Consider the following 22,705-nt stretch of genomic DNA (forward strand, 5'->3'; position numbering starts at 1 on the left):
ATAGCCATGCAAAATAAATTACACAATGTACACGAGCCATGGTTGTGCCTCCGTATATGTATGTATATAGCTCCCACGCTCCGCCTACTGATACTTATGCAAGCCACTGTCATAATAATCTGCAGCCGTCGATTTTTGTACGCGCAGTGTCTGCGATTGCGACTCCGAAGAAGACGATGACTTGGCCAGAGCCAAGGTCAAGTGATGCTGCTGATCTGCTTGTTTGTCGGCTAAATGGCCGTAGGCCATGTTAAAAAGCGCATCAGGATCACAAACGAACCTATACACATATCGCTCGCCGTTGACCTTCTGCATGATTCCTTTCTCGTAGTAATAGCGTAGACTCCGTGACAACTTGTCATAGTTCATTGCCGGTCGATTCTTCTGAATGCCCCAGCGACGTGCCACCTCCTCCGGTTCAATTAGCTTAAATTCCATGCCTCGACCTGTCCAGGCAATACAGCTGGAACTATGTGTCAACGAGTGTTAAGGTAAATTGCAAAGTGATGGTTCATTAGTTACTTACCTGGTGGCGGGCTCGTCTAATAGTGCAACTAGGAACTGCCACAATTGCAGCGAACCACGACGTTGGCTGATGGTTTGTCCATTGCTGCTGGTGGAGATGGCATTGCTGGCATAGAACTGATCCAGCCGCAGTTCCGCATCACTCGACGTGGTCGAATCAACCACACTGGGACGCAATTGCGGAGGATAGGTGGAGGATATGGTGGCGTTGTAGGGACCACTGTCATACTTGAGATCCGATTCGCTACTTCCCGCTGTAGTGGGAGATATGTCTCGATAGACGGCGGTCAACGATTGTCCTTGTTGTGCTGTGGCTTGGTGGGCGTAATGCGTGGGCGTGGCATACACTGCCGAGCTAGATATAACAGCCGTGTGACTGAACTTGAAGGCGGAGGCAGCGTGCACAGGGGTCAACTGGGGATGTGCCTTCTGCTGATGTGTTGCATGCTGTGAGTGCTGCTGCTGATTGTGGGCATGAGCATGCAGAGCAGCCTGATGTTGCTGTTCCTCTTCATGTTGTTGCTGCTGTTGTTGCTGTTGTTGTTGCTGCTGCTGTTGTTGCTGTTGGTGTTGGTGAAGTTGAACAATGGCTGCAGTCGTTGTGGAATCGGCATGCTCTATCTTTGTGTTCTGCTGGTGGAAATGCTGCCCGGCCGACACTTCACTACAATAAGTTGCAGCTACCGCGGCTGCAGCAGCAGATGCTGGTTCTAGAAAGTAGGGAAATATAAATTTGGAAAGTTGAAAAAGTTCGAAGTAAGTAAGAATAATAGACTCAAGTTCACTTGGAATGTATTAAACAAGCGTAAAACAAGTGAGAAAGCTACAGTCGAGTGTACTCGACTGTGAAATACCCGCTACCAATTTTGAATAAAAGCAAAATATTGCGGTATTATTTTCAATATATATTGCAAAAATACTAAAAATATACCAAATGGTTTGTGTGGTATATCGATATAGTACCACATTCAAAATATACCATAGACGGCACAATATACCAGATTGTCAGCCAAAGCAACTAAGTCCCCTAGTAAGTAGGCGTTTTTGCCCATACAAAAATATTTTTTCATACGGACGGACGGACAGACGCACACGGCTAGTTCTTCTACCTGTAACATACATTTTCTGGACGCACAAAGTTGAAACACCCTTCTATTATATGAGTAACAGATATAATAAACTCCAAAATATTTGCAGTTTATTCCACAAGTTTGATATTGTTATACCCGTTTCCAATAGGGTATTATTACTTTGTTTCGCTATTTGAGAAATACTTTTCTATGACGTAATACTCCGTAGTACACCATTGATATACTAAATATATTTTGTGGTATCTTTTCCAAAATTGTATAGAATATTGTATTAAAAATGGGTAGCTGTATCTCACAGTCGAGCACACTCGACTGTAGCTTTCCAATTTGTTATGTGTGAAGGGGTTATAGTTATCGACAATATTCTGCATAAAGTTAATTAATTGATGAACACTCAAAAAACTACAGAAGAAGGACGAATTAGACAGGAGCTTAAAATAGTTAAAACAATCTAAAGAAATAGAAACAAGTTATACAGAAATACTCGAGTCTGCACAACTGCGAGGTATCCGTTACCTATTTTTAATAAAAGCAAAACAAAACTGTATTAAACTATACCAAAATTATATACCAACAAATACTAAAATATACCTAGCTTTATATTTTATTATGTTAATACCCGCTACCCATAGGATAGAATGGGTTCATAACTTTGTAAATTAATATACTACTTCATTCATAGGATTCAAAGTTAATGGGGGATCTCAACCAAAGCAACACATTGATTTCTTGATTCAGGAATCATAAAGACTATTTATTATTGTATGTGTCGAATATAACGGATTTAAGATTTAGGTGTGCATTGTTGCGGCAGTTGACGTTGATCAAGAATATATGTTATAAATATACTTTATGATTGTGCCTTCTGCGTACATTTCTTGTCGTCACAAAATTCCTCTGGATATACAAATGTTTACTAAATTGAAGGCAACAATCACATGTAGTATAAAATAATAATAATAAATAAAAAAAAATTTAGTATAACTATATTATTATACTAAATTATAAATCATCCAAAATAAAACATTATTTAAGCAAACCAATTTGTTTTATTCGGCAATACCCAATTGTAAGATGTGTAGTTAATTAGTAAGCATATGTCTTCCGTAGACTTATGAACACATTTTAAACTTTAAGTGTCATATTTGACTTCACCTTCTGTGACAAACTTTTTTATAAATAGCAAATATTCTTAGATATCAGAGACAAATTTTTGGCACACCTGTTTTACACATTCCAGTTTGAATATGAAATTGGAGAATCGTAATCGAAACACCAATTTTAGACTCAAAATATGTTGAATTGAAGTTGAAAAATGTTAAATCTTAAAAGTTAATTTATCACTAGTATCGGGCAGTACAGAGTATTTGATAATGGAACGCTCTTAACATAACATACACATTGTTGTGTATGCCACCGTAAGTAGAATGATTTGCATATTGAGTGCTGAAATCTATCAATTTCGCAAAAAAAGAAAACCATAATTATTTTTATGAACCCATACAATACATGACTTTTTAAAATATTATAATATCTCTAATAAAGTTAAAAGAGTATTTAATGGATCGACTATGGTGGGTTAAATCTAGTAAAATAACAGTCTGTTCTTGCTTCACTAAATGGCCAAGGTATTTAGCAGGAATTAATTATTTAAACAACCCACACGCTTCGCACAGCGCCCTTGTAAACAATATGCTCAATATGCTGCAATTTAAGGGCAATGAACAGAGCAAACTCCAGACCCATCTCTTAACTTTGCCGCCCTTTCCCCACTTCAATGTTATTTCTCATCGACTCTGATTGCTCTTTTCATTAGATTGTCCGTTGTTGCAGATGATAATGATGTTGCTGGGTCAGGTTTCTCCTTGCTACACGCTCAAAATCACATCAGCAGGGCAACGCGACTCGACGCTGAAGGAATTAAAAATTCAAGAGATACCTCTGCATAATCCATGAGAAAGTGTCGACAAGTAAAAACATCATCGCCGATAATAGCAATCGTACGTCGAGAACCTGTTGGCTTCCAAAACGAAGCGCATAGCAGAGAGAGTGCTCACTGTGTTTATTTCCCAATGGTGCCACCCCTCAACCTAACCCTAACTGAATCTCACTCCCACTTCCATTCTCATTCCACCACCCACTGTGCACCCCAGTACTCAACTCCCTCGATCCACTCAGCGGATTGTGATTGAGTCGCTTGTTTGACTGCAAGCCTTCATCGTGCTTCATCCATCCATGGCCGGAGGCCAAGTATAAGTATCTTGCATCGCTGAACGCAGCTCTTCTTGAATTCAAATTCAATTCCATGCCCGTGCTACCAATTGGATTAGCGGTTACTAACACCGCGGATATTGTTATTGTAAATTATGTGCACGATTTCTTCGTTTCTATTTCTTTTATACCAAAAAAAAAAAATAAAAACGAATAAATTGACTTATTGGCATACACAACCGAAGCTAATGTTCTATAGTACAGCTAAGCCTGAAGCCGGCACAGGGTTTAACATAATTTTTATAAATGGTAACGTTACGACACAAGACTTTAATAATTTTTATTCATTTGCTTACCTTCGTCGCTCTTTTTAAGTATACCCGCGGGTGGCGATGCTGGAAATCTAACGACAGCATTTGGGGTAGCGTGAATATATATTGAAAATACAAAAAGTTGATTGACTTTAAGTTAGCATGCAGCTGAAGCGTCCAGAGCAATCTACTTGTGGCTTGTCTTGTCAGCCACATTGACTACATACCTGTAGCAATATGGATGCGGCGGGTGAGCATGAGGAGCATGAGGGTGCGGATGTGGATGCGGATGGGAGTGCGGGTGCGAGTGCGGGTGCGGGTGCGGGTGCGTCACAGCAGGTATATCGAAGAAAGTTGATGTTCTTTCATGGCGCACGCCTTTGACATTCACTGCAGATCCAGAGGAGAAGCATTCGGAGGACAGACATCGTCGGCATAAGCGGCACAAAAAGGAATGATTTTTAATGTGATTTTCAGTAGTAGTAAATGCTAGAGAGAGCTTTTTGCTTTTGTTACATAATATTTCGCATTAAGCCACACGCCGGGATATCTTTGAGGCCACAAATGAACCATGTCATATGCACATGGCAAGTGCTCCTAGTCCGACAAGTGGCAGACAATGTGAGTAGTAAAGGTAGATATAGAAATTATAATCATAGATGCCTTAAACCAGGGCTACAAACCGATTCACGCTCGTTTCGAGAGAATTTTTTTTTCAATATGTATATTCCGATACTTCAAGTTCTACAATGTTCTCACAATTTCTAAACCGAATGAAAAAAAGAGTTTCCAAAAACCACTTAACGAATCGATCCCAATCAAGATTTTAAGGTTTGCAGCTCAGCTTAAAGATTTAATGAAATTTTAGTTAGCTGTTTCATTTCTTTAGCAGAAGTTGCTAACATCATGTGTTATAGAACATTCTCCTGCGAAATGTTTGTATGTAAAGTAAAAAGTTAAGCAAAACAAAACAAATGAAAAGCCTTGCGGCAAAATCATCCCATCTTCATGCCCATTCTAATCCAAAGAATTCCAAGAGAGAAAGAGAGAGAGAGGTAGAACTAATAATGGAAGTTAATAAACAAAAAGTGTAAATAGCGAAAACAAACACAACATTGTTGATGCACTGGTCGTGGAGCTGCATCCGGGCATGGACGTGAACATGGACTTGGTTGTGGATGTGGACGCTTACCATTGTACCTTGCGTTCAAGTAACCCTCCGTAGATGTGTCCAAGCCAAACTTGCCAATGGCAGCGGCCGCTGCCGCCGTCGGCGCTGGCGTTGTGTACATAACAAGCTCATCGGGCATCTGGTGATGGTGATGGTGGTGATGATGATGCGCTGCATACCAGGACGACTCACGAACAAGATCTGGCAAGACAAATAGTTAAACGTTGTCTCGATAGCGATCCGCCATGTAAGTCACCATTGCAAAAAGACCCACTGCCTCCGGATGCACTTGGCGTCGATCCACTCAGCAAAGCTCCGGCTCCAGCCCCGGCGGGAGAAGTGGTATTGCCAGCCATGGCCAGGCAGCACGGCGGAGATCTCTGGCCATGCATGGGCAATGGCAACGTGCAGATGGCCTCCATCAGCGTATGTCCCACATCTATCTCGCTGTAATTGTGAGTGTGACTGTGACATTTCTTGCGCTCTGGGTCGGAATTGTCGCAGCTGGAGGAGGATGAGGTCGAGGATGTGGCCTTGCCCACAGACGGCAGAGTTGACGTGACACAGGAAACGAGCGAATCTGTGGTTATGGTCGATGTATTCGGCGCCGCGTGATACAGTCCATGATGATGGTGATGTGCATGCCCATGATGATGCGAGTGTGGGAGGTGAGGATGGTGATCCAAATGCGACAGGGACTGCTGGAGCTGCTCCAGATGAGTCTTCGACTCGCCGTAGTCGACCTGTTGCCAAAAAGGAAATGAAGCAAGACGCGGCAGGAAATTGTTATGAGTTTGTTTTTGGGTTTTCTCAGCCGGTTTTTGGCAAATCAATTGGCAATTCGTAATTTACGCATCATGGGTATGAGTCAAGACTTGCTTTAAGTGTCTGCAGCCTTAAAGCCACCTGCTGAGCAGGCAGCTCAAGAGCCCGCGGCGCTGGCCAGGCACTCCACACAAACAGGTTAAGGTTGCAGTTCTAATGTTCGTCACATTGACATACTCAAGTGTGAAGAAGTTGTGGCAATTAGCTTAACAGCTCGAAAGTGTGTGGTGTCAATTGGCCATTGTTAGAATCCTGGCCAGTCCATTAAGTAATGAGCATTAGAGCTAGCCCAGGATTGTGTTTAACATTGCGATTGGGATTCAGCCCTCACTTGTGTCGTACAAAGACAATGGAAACCTGCACAATGGTTTATTGACACTTTTACACTTAATGAGCTAACTGAGGTCAACCGACTTTATGGACGATGACACATGTCTCTCTTTCCCCCTTTCCAATTGTCTCTTGACATTTTACTTTCTAGCTAGTCAGAGAAAGTGAACTACAAGGGAAAGCGATCTTCATTTGATCTTTTATTGATCTTACTAGGGGCGGTCTTTTTGTTTGCTTACGGACAACAATTGTTGTCATCATTTACATCTTCTGTAAATTCGCAAATTTGCCATTCAGTGAGATGGCCACTTGACACTTAGAAATTGGCACAAAGCAAACGTTTCGCATCGTTGCCTTTGAGAATAGTGTGTTACCCTTAATTACCAACAAACACAATCATACCTATATAAATATATGTACAAATACACTTTTAGTTGATCAAAAACGAATTTTTCAACAAAAATTGTAACATTACGATATTAAACAATCTCAATTGTTTTAAGTAGTTTTGCAGTAAATAGTTCATTATAGCCAGATACGACAGTACATACGATACATGCATACATCACACGAAAGCGCGATACTATATAGACGAGGGAGGGACTTTTGCAATGGGTTTCAACTTCATGCGGAAACGCAGAAAGCGGCAAGACTAATTCATACAAGAGCTAGAAAATACGCAGAACGTGCTGCGCAGAGTGCAGCTTTCTCTTAGCATTTACATGAATATCTAAAATGTGATCATTAAATTGACTCCAAAGATTATGTACGTATATAATGTGGGCTACATTAACATTAAAATATGACATTACATTTTGCAATTGCAAAACGTTTCCGCCATATACAGATGTTACAAATTTAGCGTACTCTTATAGCAGAATAATAAGGCTGCATTGCGTCGTGATGATAAAAATGCTGGTGACTTATAAGTGCACGCAAACAATTTGTTAAATCAAATTACCGACATTATTTACCGTAACCGTCAAGAGCAGCCAGCCAAGCGTTGCCACATCGCCAAAAGACAGGCGACAAAAAACGGCTTAAATTATAGAAAAATTAACGATAATTTGTAACGGTGCAAAGCTGCTTGTCGATTTTGACTGGTGATCGCCATGCAATCGTCTAGTTTTTTTCTTAATTGATGAATTGAACAAACACCTATGAACTTTGACCCACAATTTTACGACGCTTGTGCGCATTACGAAATGACGATCTGATGTCGATGCTTTGTTTGCTTTGCGTTTCCAACTTTGATCTACTTTGCAGCCAACAATCAACCAACAACCAACAGCAGCAGTCGCAACAGAAGACAATGATTTTCTTTTTGCTTTTGTGTTGGCTGTTTCCACGCTCATGTGCGTTGTTCGCCTGCTGGCGCTTGTTGTGGAAAACACTTTCACTGCACATGTTGAGGCAGTGACACGACTTCGGAATCGTCAACGTCACCATCGCCATCTCCATCGCCATCGTCGTTGTCGTTGTCGTGAACTTCTTGTGGGCGCTGTTGCGGCTGTGTCTATGGAAGCGAGACCGAGCAAGTTTCTCGGTCTCGCATGCGTTGTCGTCGAAGCTTGGGGCCCATTTTCGGTTGAGACCTGAGCCAGTCTGGAGTGGTGCTTCTTCCGCGGACAGACTCCGTATTTCTTCAGCCAGCATGTTGGGAGCCAAACTCTGTGTGTTTCTACTTTGCGCGCTTCTCCGAGGTGAGTTCGTCAAGTCGTATTAATGAGCATTCATTTATGTTGCCATTTGCCTGCAGCTGTCTTCAGTCAGATGTACCAAGCTCCGCAGCGCTGCTCCAATCGTCTGGAGAATGCTCTTGAGCACATGCGTCGACGCAGTGTTCAGACCAAGAATTCACGTTCTATGTGGGAGCAGCCACTGCAAACACCGTATCAACTGTATCACAACTTCTATGGTCAGCAAAGTGATCCCGAGGATGACTTCTACAACGTGGGCAGCAGTGCCAACTACGTACGCGGTTACTACGCTAAGAGCATCCGGCGTAGTGGACGCCATTATGCATTCAGCGGCTCCTCCAGAGGTGGCAGTGGGAGCGGCAACAGTGCTCTAGAGCTAGAGGATTTGCTGTCATCTCAGCAGTCGCATCAACCCTATCAGAATCGTCAACCACACAAACTGGCCATCTCGCGGGTTGAGGTTGAGGATCTGAAGGTGCGCGTGCCGCCGGCAAAAGCCGCGTCGCGGTGGGTTGAGATTGATAAGTGCAAGTTCAGCACTGAGAATTCCACGCTTGACACACGACTCATTTTCCCAGACTTGACACTCAGCGGCAAGGTGGTGCTGCAACCTACTGGTGGACGCTGCCACATGATATTGCGCATGAGACACGCTGGCATTGAGTTTCGCACTGTTCCACTGGGTTCCGCCTTGGCATCAGCGTCCTCAGCGTATGAGCAATCGCGAAGATTGGGCGCCGCCTCGGTTCGCACGGATTCGCACTTTGCCGAGCCTGGGTTTATATCCGTTTTTGCACACGGCTGCCAAGGACCGAGTGGGATTCGATTGCGTCAGAACTCAAAGCGACGCTTTGGCTACAGCGAAGGTGTTACCCCTGAAGTTGAATTGGGTGAACCACATGTTATAATGGGTACCTCTAAAAAGAATAAACAGCCAGCGTACGATATACGACTGGAGCACACAACTCAAAGGGATCACAGTCTGAATCTGGAAAGTAACGAGGGATTTCGAGATTCCAGCGAATTCTTTGATCCGAATGGGGACAATTTTTACCGACGCCGACAATTGGAGGGCAAGCGTCGCCGACGGCGACGTAGAAATGTTATGGCGGACGATTACTCTTCCGATGAGATGCACTTCAATGGAGATGTATTAAATTTTCAGGATGACCAACTGCAGCAGCTTGTAGAGCCAGATGCTCGTGCTTTCGCCGACATATTCGGTAATGGAGGAGGAGGAGGAGGCAATCATGAGGAACTTGTAGGCGACGCAATGTCCAATGAGCTGGAGAAGCTATTTTCAATGGGAGTGCGTGGACTGCTGACCACTTACATGCAACGGGCCCTTCAGCCAGCGATCAAGGAGACGCTCATGGAGAACATGGGCTATACGCTTAGCTATGGCTGAAGTCGACTCTTAAATATACGTAGTATTTTCAGAGCAAGTGTATTAAAGCTTTAAGTATTTAACCATTCGAACTTCATTTTCACTTGATTCAGCTACTTATTTTGAAAGAATTCTTACCAATTTAGCGGTATCCATTTTGTGGCTTAAAATGCACACTCGAGTGAACCTTACACGCTGTTCGCTTCTTTTTCTATTGTAAAATTTTTTAGTAATAGGATTTCACCTTGCTTCCGTGCATCAATAATTTTGAATTATTAATCACAACGTCGGACTCACTTGTCGCTGTCGGCGATCGTCGCCGCATTCGGTGCAACGTTTTTGAAGTACTCGTGGCAACTGTTGGCACTCCTGAAATTCATAGGATGCGATGAACATTCAACATGATTTATGTCCTGGTGTGTTTATGGGGGTTGATGGACAGTCTGCAATGATGCTGTGACACAAAGCGCAGTCGCAGAACGCCCCCTTGATTGTCATTGGTGGGCCACTTATGGGTGTATTCGCCAATAGGATTCATTGATTATTATTTTGGCAATTACCAAAAAAAAATTAAGCTAACTTATTTACATTGTTAGTAATGTAATGGAAAGTGTAGTGAGCGAAAAAAAATAGTTTTACAATCATTGACAAAAGCAAATTATTACATATTTATTAAAATTAAATTCCTGACCCATAGCACCACAACCCATTATCATTCCTAACACAAATAATTTATTATTTGTATTCGAAATTCAGTGGCCTCACAAAACTGGAGGAAAATACGTAATTTTAAAAAAAGGTCGTAATTTTTTTTCAAACTTAGCGCCAAAAAACGCCAGTGTGTGCATGCCAAGGTAGGAGGTAGGTGTTGCCACATAGTTGAAATCAATTTATTGTCGATTAAACAACATATTCAGCGCAGCCAAAATACTAAAAAATACCAGAATTGATTATTGTTCAGTATATGCCTTGCTTTGACTTGATTTATTTTTTGCCGCAAAAGAGTATATGACTTGAGGTCACACTGAATGTATTACCAACATCAACAATAGTGAACAGGGTGGGTGTGAGTGACTAAAAATCAACAACAAATATTAATAGATCTAAGTTGAGAGCGCTCTTCACCACCGTGAACGTTAGATATATTTCATCATAATCGAATCATTTCTGTCGGGCACCGTCTTATGCAAAATGTGCGAAACGAATGATAAGAGCAAAATGATAACACGGTAACTCGATCAGGTGGTGGAAGTTGTGTGTATGTTCGCATTATATAATTACAATGACAATTGTAAACATATGGCCATGGCCTCCAGATGATCCCAAAGCCATTGCCGCCGTGTGAACAATAATAGCATTATTAAAACAACGAAATAAAAAATAAGACAAAGAAGTGACAGTGAATAATTACAAAATAATATGCACATATTCGAGCATTAACCTTGGGAGCAGAAAAGTACTTACATACATATATGTATATAGTATATTATTTTTGTTATTCCAGATAGTCTTACATCTTCATTGCACTTAGGATACTTATATTTCAGGAGTCATTTTGGTCGGCAGAACAGTCGTTGTTGGACCATGATGCTGTAAGTAATTAAGGCGCTGCGATTCTGCTTACTGGAGAAAGGAATTAAAGGCGATTTCAAGATCCCTCACAGACTGGCCGCGCATGCAAAAACCACAGCTCGGCGAGCGCACGGTCTCCGACAGCTGTTCAAGATACAGCTAACATAATGTCGAACAGTACCGGCGTGAGCGTGATGGCCAATGGCGAAGGCACCGGCACAGGCAAGGCCAAGGATAGAGGAGGGGCAGGAGCAATAGGAGGGAAAAATGATGCTTATATACGCACAATCGAATGGGACATGATGAATAAGACCAAGTTCTTTCCACTGTCCATGCTAAGCTCATTTTCCGTACGATGCTGTCTATTCCCGCTGACTGTTATCAAGACACAACTTCAGGTCCAGCACAAGAGCGATATCTACAAGGGAATGATCGATTGTGCAATGAAAATCTATCGATCCGAGGGTGTTCCTGGTCTATATCGCGGTTTCTGGATATCATCAGTTCAAATCGTATCTGGAGTCTTTTACATCAGCACATACGAAGGTGTTCGACACATTCTGAATGATCTTGGAGCTGGGCATCGTGTTAAAGCTTTAATTGGCGGTGGTTGTGCATCGCTGGTGGGTCAGACCATAATTGTTCCTTTTGACGTGATATCTCAGCATGCTATGGTGCTTGGGATGTCAGCGCATGCCGGCTCGAAAGCAGACATAAATCCACTTGGTATTAAATCATGGCCTGGACGTAGTCGCTTGCATGTATCGATGGACATTGGACGCGAGATAATGCGGAGAGATGGATTACGCGGCTTCTACAGAGGTTACACTGCCAGCCTGATGGCATACGTTCCCAACTCTGCAATGTGGTGGGCATTCTATCATTTGTATCAAGGTGGGTCTAACTAATTCGACACTATGCAATCCGTCCACTTTACGAAACTGAATTCTCAACTTCTAGATGAATTGTGTCGCATCTGTCCAATATGGGTCTCTCATTTATTCATACAATGCGTGGCTGGCAGCTTGGGTGGCTTTACCACAACCATTCTAACTAATCCATTGGATATAGTACGAGCACGTCTGCAGGTAACAGCAACCTTTACTTACTGTGTTTAACATTTCACAAAATGCATTGTCTATATGCTTCCATTGGCAGGTTCACCGTCTGGACTCTATGAGCGTTGCCTTTCGCGAATTGTGGCATGAGGAGAAGCTGAATTGCTTCTTTAAAGGATTGTCCGCACGCCTGGTGCAGTCAGCGGCTTTCTCATTTAGCATTATTCTGGGATACGAAACCATCAAACGAATTGCTGTCGATGAGCAATACAAACACTTGATACGGTGGTAATGACGGACCGCACAATTGAAAACCTAAATGAAATCCTAACTGCATTTACGCAACATACTAAGGAACCACCAGAGATATATTGCCGAGCCAGCTGGATAGCGCTGGAGGGATGAAAAGCGGGCTTCACCTTTGTAAATAACAGACGAAATGGATAGCAACAAGCACAGGTTATTAGATTAATTCTAAATCGTCATTTTTGTTTAGAGAAATAAAATGTTTCTTAAAAATAGAATTATAAAAAAATTCACAATGTTTTGACGTTTATCGTTTATGATTAATGCAATTCGACTTTAACGTATCGATGGTGTTAAATAACGAAATTTATTTTGTTACTAGTGAATTTTTACATTTATAACCTAACGACAGAAGAGGCAAAAACTAAAGCAGAAATTAATATAGCACATGTATACTCAAATGAATTCTTGTACATTATATATTTTATATTTAAGTATGTAATTGATGATGATGTTGATAATAATGTTATAAAAATACCATTATACTATAAACGCCAAAAATTAACTTGCTAATGCTTGTATGTACTTACCTATCGAGTCCTTTTTGTCAGCACTGGGCACTTCTTATTGGATGTACTATGTGTGTTCTTTGATTGAAAACTAGTTTTAGCATGCATTGTGTAATAAAGTACAAACCAATAATTTATAAGAATTTTTGGCACTACGAAGAATGTTCTTTTTGTGCGGGGAATTGATACATTAGCTTCTAATCGATTATTGCATTTTTGTTATTGTTAGATCAACTCAAGAACTTGAAGTAGGCCCTTTCAAGAGAAAGTTCATATATCAATATGTGCTATAAGGTGAACTTCCATTTCCATTAACTCTTTTAATTAAAGGAATAAACGATTTACTTTATTGATTCAGCAGGGAAATCACCATCACACATTGAAAACTTAGAAGACTACAATGTACAGTATTTAAAATGCAAGTGGAATTTATGAATATTAACAAAAAACAAAGCAACTTAAGAAAGCATCTTGCGAATCATATAGTTTAGAATTCCGCCATTCTGGTAATATGTAATATCGACCTCCGTGTCGAAACGTAAGGTAGTCTCAAAAACGGTGCCATCGGCCTGGATAAAATTTCATTAATGAAGTATTATTATAATCAAAGCAATACTAAATACTTACTTCGACTTGAATTTTCTGGCCTGGCTTCAAGCCGCTCTCTGGCAAAGATATGTTGTACAGCTCACGACCATTCAATTTGAGAGTTTCCGCGTTCTGACCAGGCAGGAATTGCAAGGGAATAATACCCATACCGACCAAATTGGAACGATGAATGCGTTCATATGATTCGGCAATAACTGCCTTCACCCCCAGAAGGAATGGACCCTTAGCAGCCCAATCGCGGGAGCTGCCACTACCGTAATCCTTTCCGACCACCAACACCAATGGAGTGCCATCTCCACGGTAGCGCTCGGCGGCATCGAAGATGTCCAGCTCTTCTTGGCTGGGTATATGCAGAGTGCGAGGTCCGGTCTTAGAAACAAGCTTATTCACCAAACGAATGTTTGCAAATGTGCCGCGTGCCATGATGGCATCATTGCCACGTCGTGAGCCGTAGGAATTGAAGTCTCGAGGAGTCAAATTGCGTCCAGAGAGGAAACGGGCAGCTGGCGAGTTTCTGGCAATAGAACCAGCTGGTGAGATGTGGTCTGTGGTTACAGAGTCACCCAAAAACAAAAGACAACGTGCGTTTTCAATGCTCTGCAGTTTGGGCAAAGTGCGAGTCATATTCTCAAAGAATGGCGGACGCTTGATATATGTGGAATCAGCACTCCATGGGTACAACTTGCCATCGGACACCTCAAGGGTTTGCCAATCCTGTGAGCCCAATTCGATTTTACCTATTTGTATGATAAATAAGTTCCATTATTTTTGTTTTTTATATGGTTTTGGCTGTTATACTCACTGTAGACTTCCTGGAACATGGCGGGAATAACATGCTTATTCTCCACTTCTTGGATTTCCGTACGAGATGGCCAAATGTCACGAAGGAAAACGTTCTTGCCATTCGCATCTACGCCCAGTGGCTCCGTCTCAAAGTCAATATCGACGCGTCCAGCAATGGCATAAGCAATTACCAGCAAGGGACTCGCCAGATAATTAGCCCGAGTGTTGGGATGAATACGACCCTCGAAATTGCGATTGCCGGATAATACGCCAGCACACACCAAACCATTCTTTTCGATGGTGTTTACGACATTCTCCTCGAGGGGTCCAGAGTTTCCAATGCAAGTCATGCAACCGTAGCCAACAATGTCAAAGCCTAGCTTTTCCAAATATGGAATGACACCAGACTCTTTGAGGTAGTAGGTGACGACACCAGACCCTGGCGACAGTGATGTCTTGATGTACGGCAAAATGCTGAGACCCTTTTCGACAGCGTTCTTAGCCAAAAGACCAGCTCCCAGCATCACCGAGGGATTTGATGTGTTGGTGCAAGATGTGATTGCCGCAATGACCACGGAGCCGTGCTGAAGTTTGTAGGTTTTGCCATCATCCCACTGAAACTCTCCGCTGGCCGTTAAAGCCTCTGGCGCAATAGCGAATCCCTTGAAGCCGACCTAAAGTGTGGCAACAACATAAAGCGATTACATTTTCAGCATAAACGGCAGCCAGTTTGAACGTCCAATGACCCCACAATGGTCGAATGGTAAATTGTAGGTCAGTTTGTTTTGCGGAAGCGGCCACTGCCGCATGAGGCCCCATCGCTGAGTCAAATCCAAATCAATCAGACCCAGGCCCGTGTTCAGAATTCGACAAAGTCCAAGCGAGTGCAATAAATTCTATAGCGCTTTATAGTCTTTTTTAGAAATTCGGCAAAAAATATCGAGTGTGCTAGAAAGCAAAGCGCATTCTCAGCAATTTGTTGGCATTAACCAAAAGCGATCAGCCAACGCCACCATCACCGCCAACGATAGCGTTGGAAACCTGATGCGCTGGCAGCGGCCATTGAACGCAACGTAGCTTATAAGAGCTGCCTGAACAAGAACCAGGTTTCAGTTCAAAGTGTTACGTGGTGCAGTCTCAACCAAGTATAAGTCAATTATAAAGCGATTTTCATTTGTTGATCTAACTTTGAAGGCAGAGCACCAAGGAAACAAATCAAAATTTATATTGAGTTATCTAAGGAAATAGTAGCCGTGATTTTACATTTCAAATATTCTTACATATATCACAGTTGCTGTTTCTTTTAGATAGCTCTTTTGTAAGCAGCTTAACATAGAACTAACAATATACGGTTCCGCCGAGTTTTGTTATATGTGTTTTCGATTTCAATTTATGGGATATACTAAGTTCAGTTTTGTCGAATATGCAAGCATCACTGGGCTTTGTTTATCTCATAAGAGCGAAATTTGTTCAACTTACCGGGCTGGACAGACAGGACTTGAAGTCTTCGGGCATATTCGAAACGGAGACTCGATCGTGTGGTCTCTTGGGTCCCGAAACAGAGGTAACCACGGTCGACAAGTCCAAGGTGATGCTCTAAAAAGAAAGATGTCATATAAATATTAAAAAGTTTTTTATATTGAGCACTGTTCAGAGAGAGTACCTGTGTAAACTTCGGATCTTGAGCCTCCTCAGAGTAGTTGCGCAATTGTTGAGTGGCCTTCAAGTACTCCCGAATAATGTCGATTTTCTTCTCAGACCGATCTGTAAGACAGTTGGAGGACATAGATTTAAGTCATCTTATTTTCTTAATACACGTACTTGTCTTCTTCATGTATCCGAGTGTGTTCTCATCAATGGGGAAGTAACCAACTGTGGCGCCATATTCGGGACACATGTTACTAATCGTGGCACGATCGGCAATGCTCAGTTCAGCCACACCGGGTCCATAGAACTCCACAAATTTGCCAACAACACCCAGTTGTCGCAGGTGCTTGGTGATGGTCAGCACCAAATCTGTGGATGTGGCCAATGAGCTGAGTTTGCCCACCAGTTTGTAGCCAATAACTTCAGGTAAAAGCATCGATATGGATTGGCCAAGCATCACAGCTTCAGCCTCAATGCCACCTACACCCCAGCCCAGTACGCCTAAGCCGTTGATCATAGTGGTGTGGGAATCAGTACCAACAACACTATCGGGATACAGTATCTTGCTCCCATCGGTAGAATCGTTCTCGAAGACGACGCGGGCAAGGTACTCCAAGTTCACTTGATGGACAATGCCTGAGCCAGGTGGCACAATGAGCATGTTGTTGAAGGCACGAGCTCCCCACTGCAGAGTATAAACTGATAAATCCATAGATGAGAGCATATAATTGAATTTACCTTGAGGAAAGTGAAGCGCTCCTTGTTACGTTCAAATTCGAGGTTTTGGTTCTTGGTCAGAGCATCGGGCGTGCGGGCAAAGTCCACTTGCACCGAGTGATCAATGACCAAGTCGGCGGGGCAAATGGGATTGATTTTTTCGGGATTACCTCCCAAATCCAGGACAGCATCTCGCATCGCAGCAAAGTCGACAACGGCAGGAACGCCTGTGAAATCCTATTTGACAAATATAATTTAATAAGTATGATGTGTTCTAGGTGTTCCGGTGAGTAGAGAGAAGTACCTGCAGAATAACACGGGCTGGTTTGAAGGACACTTCTACATCATTGGAGCCCTGCTTCAAGCCCGGCGTCCAGCCGAGTATGCTTTGAACGTCCTTCTCTAGAATATGGAAGTTGTCGCAATTGCGAACCGCCGACTCCAATAGCACACGGATGGAGAAGGGAAGCTGATCTGTAATCAAATGTGAGGCGTTATGGGTAAAAATATATATATAGTGATAGATAACAGATAGTGACTAATAATCAGCGATGGCGGGATTACGTTATTAGAGTAGCAAATGAATTCCATTCAAGGTGAGCGATAACTGACTGTTATTTGTACTTGGTCTGTCTATAACAGGAACACGTGCCGTACTTAAATAATATTCCGAAGCACTAAAGATGCATGGGTCAAATGAAAGAGAGTCCCTGAAAGAGGGGCCTGTGAAACACAAGTGTTTTTGTGTGGTTTTTAAAGCATCACACCATTAAGTTGCTCGAAACTAGCAATTTCAATTTGTCTTGCTCAATCATGCTGATAACTACATGTCTACATAATACAAAAAGCTTGATTATCGTACAATATACGAGTGTTTTTTCTAGGCACCTCTTATCAATATACACACGTCGACGTCGTCGTGTGCCTGACCCGCCCAGACGAGCCTTGCTTGAGTTGAATTAAGCAATGTGATAACTTTCGCTTTCCACTAAGCGCGTATGGCATGTTTTAGAAAGCTGCCGCATGTTGTTAGGTAAATCAAATCAGCAGCTGCCCAATGACACTACTTAAACTTGCAAATTCGCTCGCCAGAAAGGTACATATGTACTACAATATTGTATCAGATTCTGAGGTCAAATTTCAACTCATCGCAGGTGCGTTTAGCTGCATACACACCCCTCTGCTCAGTGGCTTCCCTGCTAATTTTTTCTTTAAACGCGTACGTACATACATATGTGTATGTATAGAAAAATGTATATCAGGTTTAGCACTCACCATATTTGCTGTCAATGGACGCAAGATCAAAGTACTTGTAGACAGTGCCATCCTTAATGAAGGATTTTTCAAATTGGGCAAACGGATTTTCGCCTGTAATTATAAGAATTTATTTGGCACTTATGTAAGAGTAAACAGGACTAGCTTAATTAGCTTAAATGTCACTTACCTGACATTATTGCGCTTTCTGAAGACAAATTTAGCCTGAACTATGAGCGTTTACGTTGTGAAATGAGCAAGACTTTGTGATCTTATTTTTTGTGGAAGTGGAGAATCATCGATGAATTAGCGATGCATCGATATTTCAATGCTTTTGATATGGTATTTTAATCGTAGTTGATGTTTAGCAAAAACTTTAAAATTAATTTTTCAATTGCAATTATTTACTGGGAACTTTAAAATGTTGTTATATTATATGTATATATATAAAAAATAGTTGTTTTCAAGTAATAAATATATTTTTACAAATGCTCATTTCATGCATTTGTTGATTCGATATTTCAGCCAGTAACAGAAAATATATATAAATACATTATAAAATATTGTATAAACCATTTTTTTCAAATGAAAATTATTTTTATAACCTACATTTACAATAAAAATTATTGTTTTCAAATTGCACATCTCTTGCACTTGTTGATTCGATAACGATTACCCATATCAATCGGCAACCGCTCATCACCAATGAGCGTTTTTATCAACAAGCGCACGTTGTTTTCGTATTGATAATTTCAATTGCAGTTCACAAATTCAATAAACAACTATGGGTAAATCCGATACAGAAGAAGTCGCTAAGGACAAATTGCGCTTGATGAAATGCAAGTTCAATCCGCTTTCTCGCTGCGACGGCTCAGTGATGTACAGCCAAGGTTAGTTTTCTTAAGATGTCATTGTGCTCGAATGCCGGCTGATTGCACTCTTTCTTATTGCACAGGTGCTACAGTGGTCATCGCTGCTGTGATGGGGCCTATTGAGGTGAAGACGCAGAGTCTAAGCATCGAGTGTAGCTACTTGGAGTGCAATTATCGTCCCAAGGCCGGCTTGCCGCAGGTGAAAGAACGCATACGTGAGGCGGCCATTCGAGATGTGTTGGAACTTGCGCTACTAAGCGAGATATATCCTCGCTCAAAGATGTCTGTACAGATTCAGGAACTAGAGGATCGTGGCAGCGTAAGCTTTGTAAATATAACAGCTATAGAGTTGCATATAACAATTTTATTATAGATAGACGCATGTGCTTTAAATGCAGCTTGCCTATCAATGTTGATTGGCGGCTTGCCTTTGAAATACAGCTTTGCTGCGGTGCACTGTATTATAAATGAGGAGGGAGAGTTTATCGTGGACCCAGAACTGAGTGAAACAGTGCATCAACAAGCCAGCTTCACATTCGCTTTTGACTCGGTCGATGGAAATTTATTATTGGTGCAAACAAAGGGTTCCTTCAAGATTGCTCAATTCAATGATATCGAATGTATTTGTCGAGCCGCCAGTGCGGACATATTTGCCTTCTATCGTAGTAATATTGGCAAATACCACGGCAGAAGTGATGATGTACTGTCAGTGACGAGTAAGGAAGCCACCATGGAAATGTGATGTACAAAGATTAGGTTTCAATAAAGTAATTAAATCATTTTTATTGAACTTGCTTTAATCTGGTTTTGCTACTGTTGTGGTAATCGCAAATGCTGCTGTAGCGTAGCGGAATACCTTTCAGAACTTGGGAGTTTGAGTCCACAACTTTGGCGACTACAAAATCACCTACATTGATGTCCTTAAGCTGCCCACTGTTCTGTGTCAATGGCAAAGCTGTTGCCGGCACAATAACTTTGATGTTGGCGTCGTTGCGCCCAAACCAATAGTTGTCGGAACGTTTGCTTTTGCCCTCAACTAAGATGAGCTGTTCCCGACCCTCAAAGTGTCTGTGCAATTTTGTGGCACCTTCTCGGAATGCCTCCACCATGCGTTTTAACCTGGCCGTCTTTACCTCGGATGGAACATCGTCCACATACCGTCTATGCGCCGTTGTTTTCTCGCGCATGCTGTAGGCAAACAGAAACGCCACATTGTAGCGTACACTGCGGATCAACGAAATTGTGTCTTCAAACTCGTCCTCCGTTTCGCCGCAGAAGCCGCAAATGAAATCACTTGAAAGGCCCACATCTGGCAGTATGCCACGAATATGTTCCACTAACTGCATGTAAGCTTCCCGAGTGTAGCCGCGTCGCATTCTGGTCAGCACCGAAGTGCTACCAGATTGGGCAGGCAAATGCAACTGTTTGCAGACATTGGGATAATCTCGAATGATGTGAAGTACATCATCGGAGAAATCCTTCGGATGTGGCGATGTGAAACGTATCCGCATTTCCGGAACAGCCTCGGCAACATTTTGCAGCAGCGTTGAGAATGGCAGTCCACCAGTTTTAGGTTTATAAACAGTGCTAAACCCAGGCACCACGTTATTATCCATTTTTCCTGCAGGTTCGCCACTTCTGTCTCTATAGGAGTTAACATTTTGTCCAAGCAGAGTCACTTCCTTGACTCCCTGTTGCTGGAGGTTCTTGACCTCGCGTACGATCGACGTGAGAGGACGGGAACGTTCGCGACCACGTGTAAAAGGCACGATGCAGTAGGAGCACATGTTATCACATCCGCGCATAATTGAGGCAAAAGCTGTTGGGGATTCGGAGTTTAGCCGCACCGGCATCACATCTGCATATGTCTCCTCTAAAGAGAGCAGCACATTGATTGCCGCATTGTCATAGTGTCGAGCTACAGCTAGCAGTCTTGGTAAATCCTTATAGCTATCGGGACCCGCAATGACATCGACACATTGCTCCTGCTCGATAAGTTTCTCCTTCAATCGCTCTGCCATACAACCCAAAAGTGTTAATTGTAGCGGTCTTTTGTGTTCTCGCCGATCTTTGAGCGCCCGTAGATGCTTCAAACGGTTCCAGATCTTTTTCTCAGCGCCATCACGCACAGCACAGGTGATCAGCATTATCACATCAGCGTCAGCAACATCCTTACTACGTTGATAGTCATGCTCTTGCAACAAGCTCCACACAACTTCAGTATCGTTTGAGTTCATCTGGCAGCCGTAGATTTCAAAGTACACCTTTCTGCCATGACCATTGTAATCTATAGCATTCAAATAAGGTATATTATTGCTGGTATCTGAAATCTCGTTGTCCTCAATCAGTCGTTGTTTGGGCCTCACAGTAAAGAAATCCTTCAGTCCAGGACCGCGTTCGACTCGCTCCACGAAAGTTTCACGTGCAGTGGATTTGTTTACTTTAAGTTCAGAAGCGGTTACTGGGGCGGCTGATGCAGTTATAATATTTGTATGGTTTCGCCATTGCTGGCGTAGACATCCATTTACCATTTGCCATCTTAGTTTCATGACAATTTGGTAACCAAATTAAGCAGTCAATTATTGTGTTGTTTCAAAATTATGTCACTGCCAGTATGACCGCAATGTATACATAGTATTTTACATAAAAGAATATACCAAAATATACCAGTACCAGAATTGGCTGAAAACGATTAGAAAATTTTTTCTTGATACCTAATTAAAAAACCGAATCTGCTTGAATAATTTGTTTGTTAAACCTTGAACAGCTGATTATTTCACTTACAATTTTTAGCACCTTATTCCCTATTTAGATCAAGTGCACCAATAATGCGATTTCTATGATAAAGAGATTTCGGGTCCAAGTTGTCTTCTCGGAAGTTCTGCAAATTGGTAAGTTATTTTTAAACACTTCCACTTTAGGCCTCCTCAAAGCTCTATTTTGCCACATTTTGCAAAAATTTCACTTATCTGCCATTTCATCAAAACGTTTATGATCTTAAAAAAAATTGAGCCTTCTTGATTTCGTTTTTTTTATTATTTAACTGTATAAACTATTCTTATTCATTTTAAAAAATTCGTCCATTGCTGCCTCTTATCTGGCGAATCAATAATTAAATAAGGGAAAACGTAATTGCATTTAAATTTATTGATTTCAATTCTATGAATAAAATTAACATTTTGTGATTATACTGAAAAAATTAAAATGGTAATGTTAATGTTAATGGGCGAATGCCTATAAAGTTAAATAGTATAAAAAATTTAAATTGCTCCCATGCAAAATAATCCCTAAAAACATCTAAATTTATTGCGGCCTGCTCCCAATGTTCGAAATTCGAAAGCGCCTGCCCAGCGGTTGTTGTCATGGTTTGTTGGTTAGGCATTTTGTGGTTAGGGACACGGTTGCCATTCCAAAAAAATTTTTTGTACCGAAATTTGGATAAAATGTACCAATTTTAACAAAAATGTACCAAATATTTTTCACGAAAGATTTTTTGTATTTCACAAATTGTGATTTACCAATTTACCAATTGTAGCAAAAATATACCACACGAAATAACTGTTTACGTAGTGGGCCTTACATTGGCGCATACATATTTTCTCAATTATCCTGTCAATTGTCATCGCAAATCGACTGTATGCGATATTTACCAGTGTTAGTCATGGATCAATTTCTAACTGATACAAAATTTGTGTCTGGTGGAACAGAGCCATTTGTTAAAATAATATATGTGAACATAAAATTTTATGAAAAATTTAAATAAAATTAAAACAGGCATATAAAAAATGTACCGAAATGTAAAAAAGTTATCCAATGTACCAACGCAT

The 22,705-nt window shown here is 41.7% G+C and overlaps 6 protein-coding genes across 8 annotated transcripts; 3 read left to right on the forward strand and 3 right to left on the reverse strand.

The window, feature by feature from the left end:
* Positions 1-52: 52 nt before the first annotated feature.
* LOC117575664 (ETV5-related protein Ets96B) lies at positions 53-9,843 on the reverse strand. Its single transcript, XM_034259950.2, has 7 exons — positions 9,690-9,843; positions 5,566-6,052; positions 5,331-5,510; positions 4,366-4,528; positions 4,184-4,230; positions 527-1,235; positions 53-469 (listed from the first exon to the last, which is right to left on the reverse strand). Exons 1-7 carry the CDS (start codon positions 9,705-9,707, stop codon positions 85-87), a joined length of 1,989 nt encoding a protein of 662 aa, XP_034115841.1. The 5' UTR covers positions 9,708-9,843; the 3' UTR covers positions 53-84.
* Positions 7,928-9,637, forward strand: LOC117575665 (uncharacterized). Its single transcript, XM_034259951.2, has 2 exons — positions 7,928-8,167; positions 8,224-9,637. Exons 1-2 carry the CDS (start codon positions 8,119-8,121, stop codon positions 9,570-9,572), a joined length of 1,398 nt encoding a protein of 465 aa, XP_034115842.1. The 5' UTR covers positions 7,928-8,118; the 3' UTR covers positions 9,573-9,637.
* Positions 9,844-10,550: 707 nt separating the features above from the next.
* Positions 10,551-13,538, forward strand: LOC117573924 (solute carrier family 25 member 44). Of its 3 annotated transcripts, none has more exons than XM_034257437.2 (4): positions 10,551-10,611; positions 11,056-12,017; positions 12,084-12,211; positions 12,282-13,538. In XM_034257437.2, exons 2-4 carry the CDS (start codon positions 11,291-11,293, stop codon positions 12,471-12,473), a joined length of 1,047 nt encoding a protein of 348 aa, XP_034113328.1. In that variant the 5' UTR covers positions 10,551-10,611; positions 11,056-11,290; the 3' UTR covers positions 12,474-13,538. The 3 variants fall into 3 exon arrangements, with proteins under 3 accessions (XP_034113328.1, XP_051862399.1, XP_034113329.1); XM_052006439.1 differs by having other exon boundaries at positions 10,591-10,611; positions 11,099-12,017; XM_034257438.2 differs by lacking the exon at positions 10,551-10,611 and adding an exon at positions 10,641-10,780.
* On the reverse strand, positions 13,315-18,310 carry LOC117573923 (cytoplasmic aconitate hydratase). Its single transcript, XM_034257436.2, has 10 exons — positions 18,197-18,310; positions 18,028-18,120; positions 17,057-17,226; positions 16,774-16,989; positions 16,210-16,720; positions 16,052-16,152; positions 15,868-15,984; positions 14,408-15,062; positions 13,624-14,342; positions 13,315-13,565 (listed from the first exon to the last, which is right to left on the reverse strand). The coding sequence occupies exons 1-10, from the start codon at positions 18,201-18,203 to the stop codon at positions 13,455-13,457; spliced, it is 2,700 nt and encodes an 899-aa protein (XP_034113327.1). The 5' UTR covers positions 18,204-18,310; the 3' UTR covers positions 13,315-13,454.
* A 365-nt stretch (positions 18,311-18,675) lies between these two features.
* On the forward strand, positions 18,676-19,663 carry LOC117574327 (exosome complex component RRP46). The gene is made up of 3 exons (XM_034258137.2): positions 18,676-18,896; positions 18,962-19,197; positions 19,252-19,663. The coding sequence occupies exons 1-3, from the start codon at positions 18,791-18,793 to the stop codon at positions 19,618-19,620; spliced, it is 711 nt and encodes a 236-aa protein (XP_034114028.1). The 5' UTR covers positions 18,676-18,790; the 3' UTR covers positions 19,621-19,663.
* On the reverse strand, positions 19,640-21,496 carry LOC117574326 (CDK5RAP1-like protein). Its single transcript, XM_034258136.2, has one exon. It carries the CDS (start codon positions 21,425-21,427, stop codon positions 19,661-19,663), a length of 1,767 nt encoding a protein of 588 aa, XP_034114027.1. The 5' UTR covers positions 21,428-21,496; the 3' UTR covers positions 19,640-19,660.
* Between the last annotated feature and the right edge of the window lie 1,209 nt (positions 21,497-22,705).

The sequence above is a fragment of the Drosophila albomicans genome, chromosome 2R (assembly GCF_009650485.2).
Source record: "Drosophila albomicans strain 15112-1751.03 chromosome 2R, ASM965048v2, whole genome shotgun sequence".
Taxonomy (NCBI): domain Eukaryota; kingdom Metazoa; phylum Arthropoda; class Insecta; order Diptera; family Drosophilidae; genus Drosophila; species Drosophila albomicans.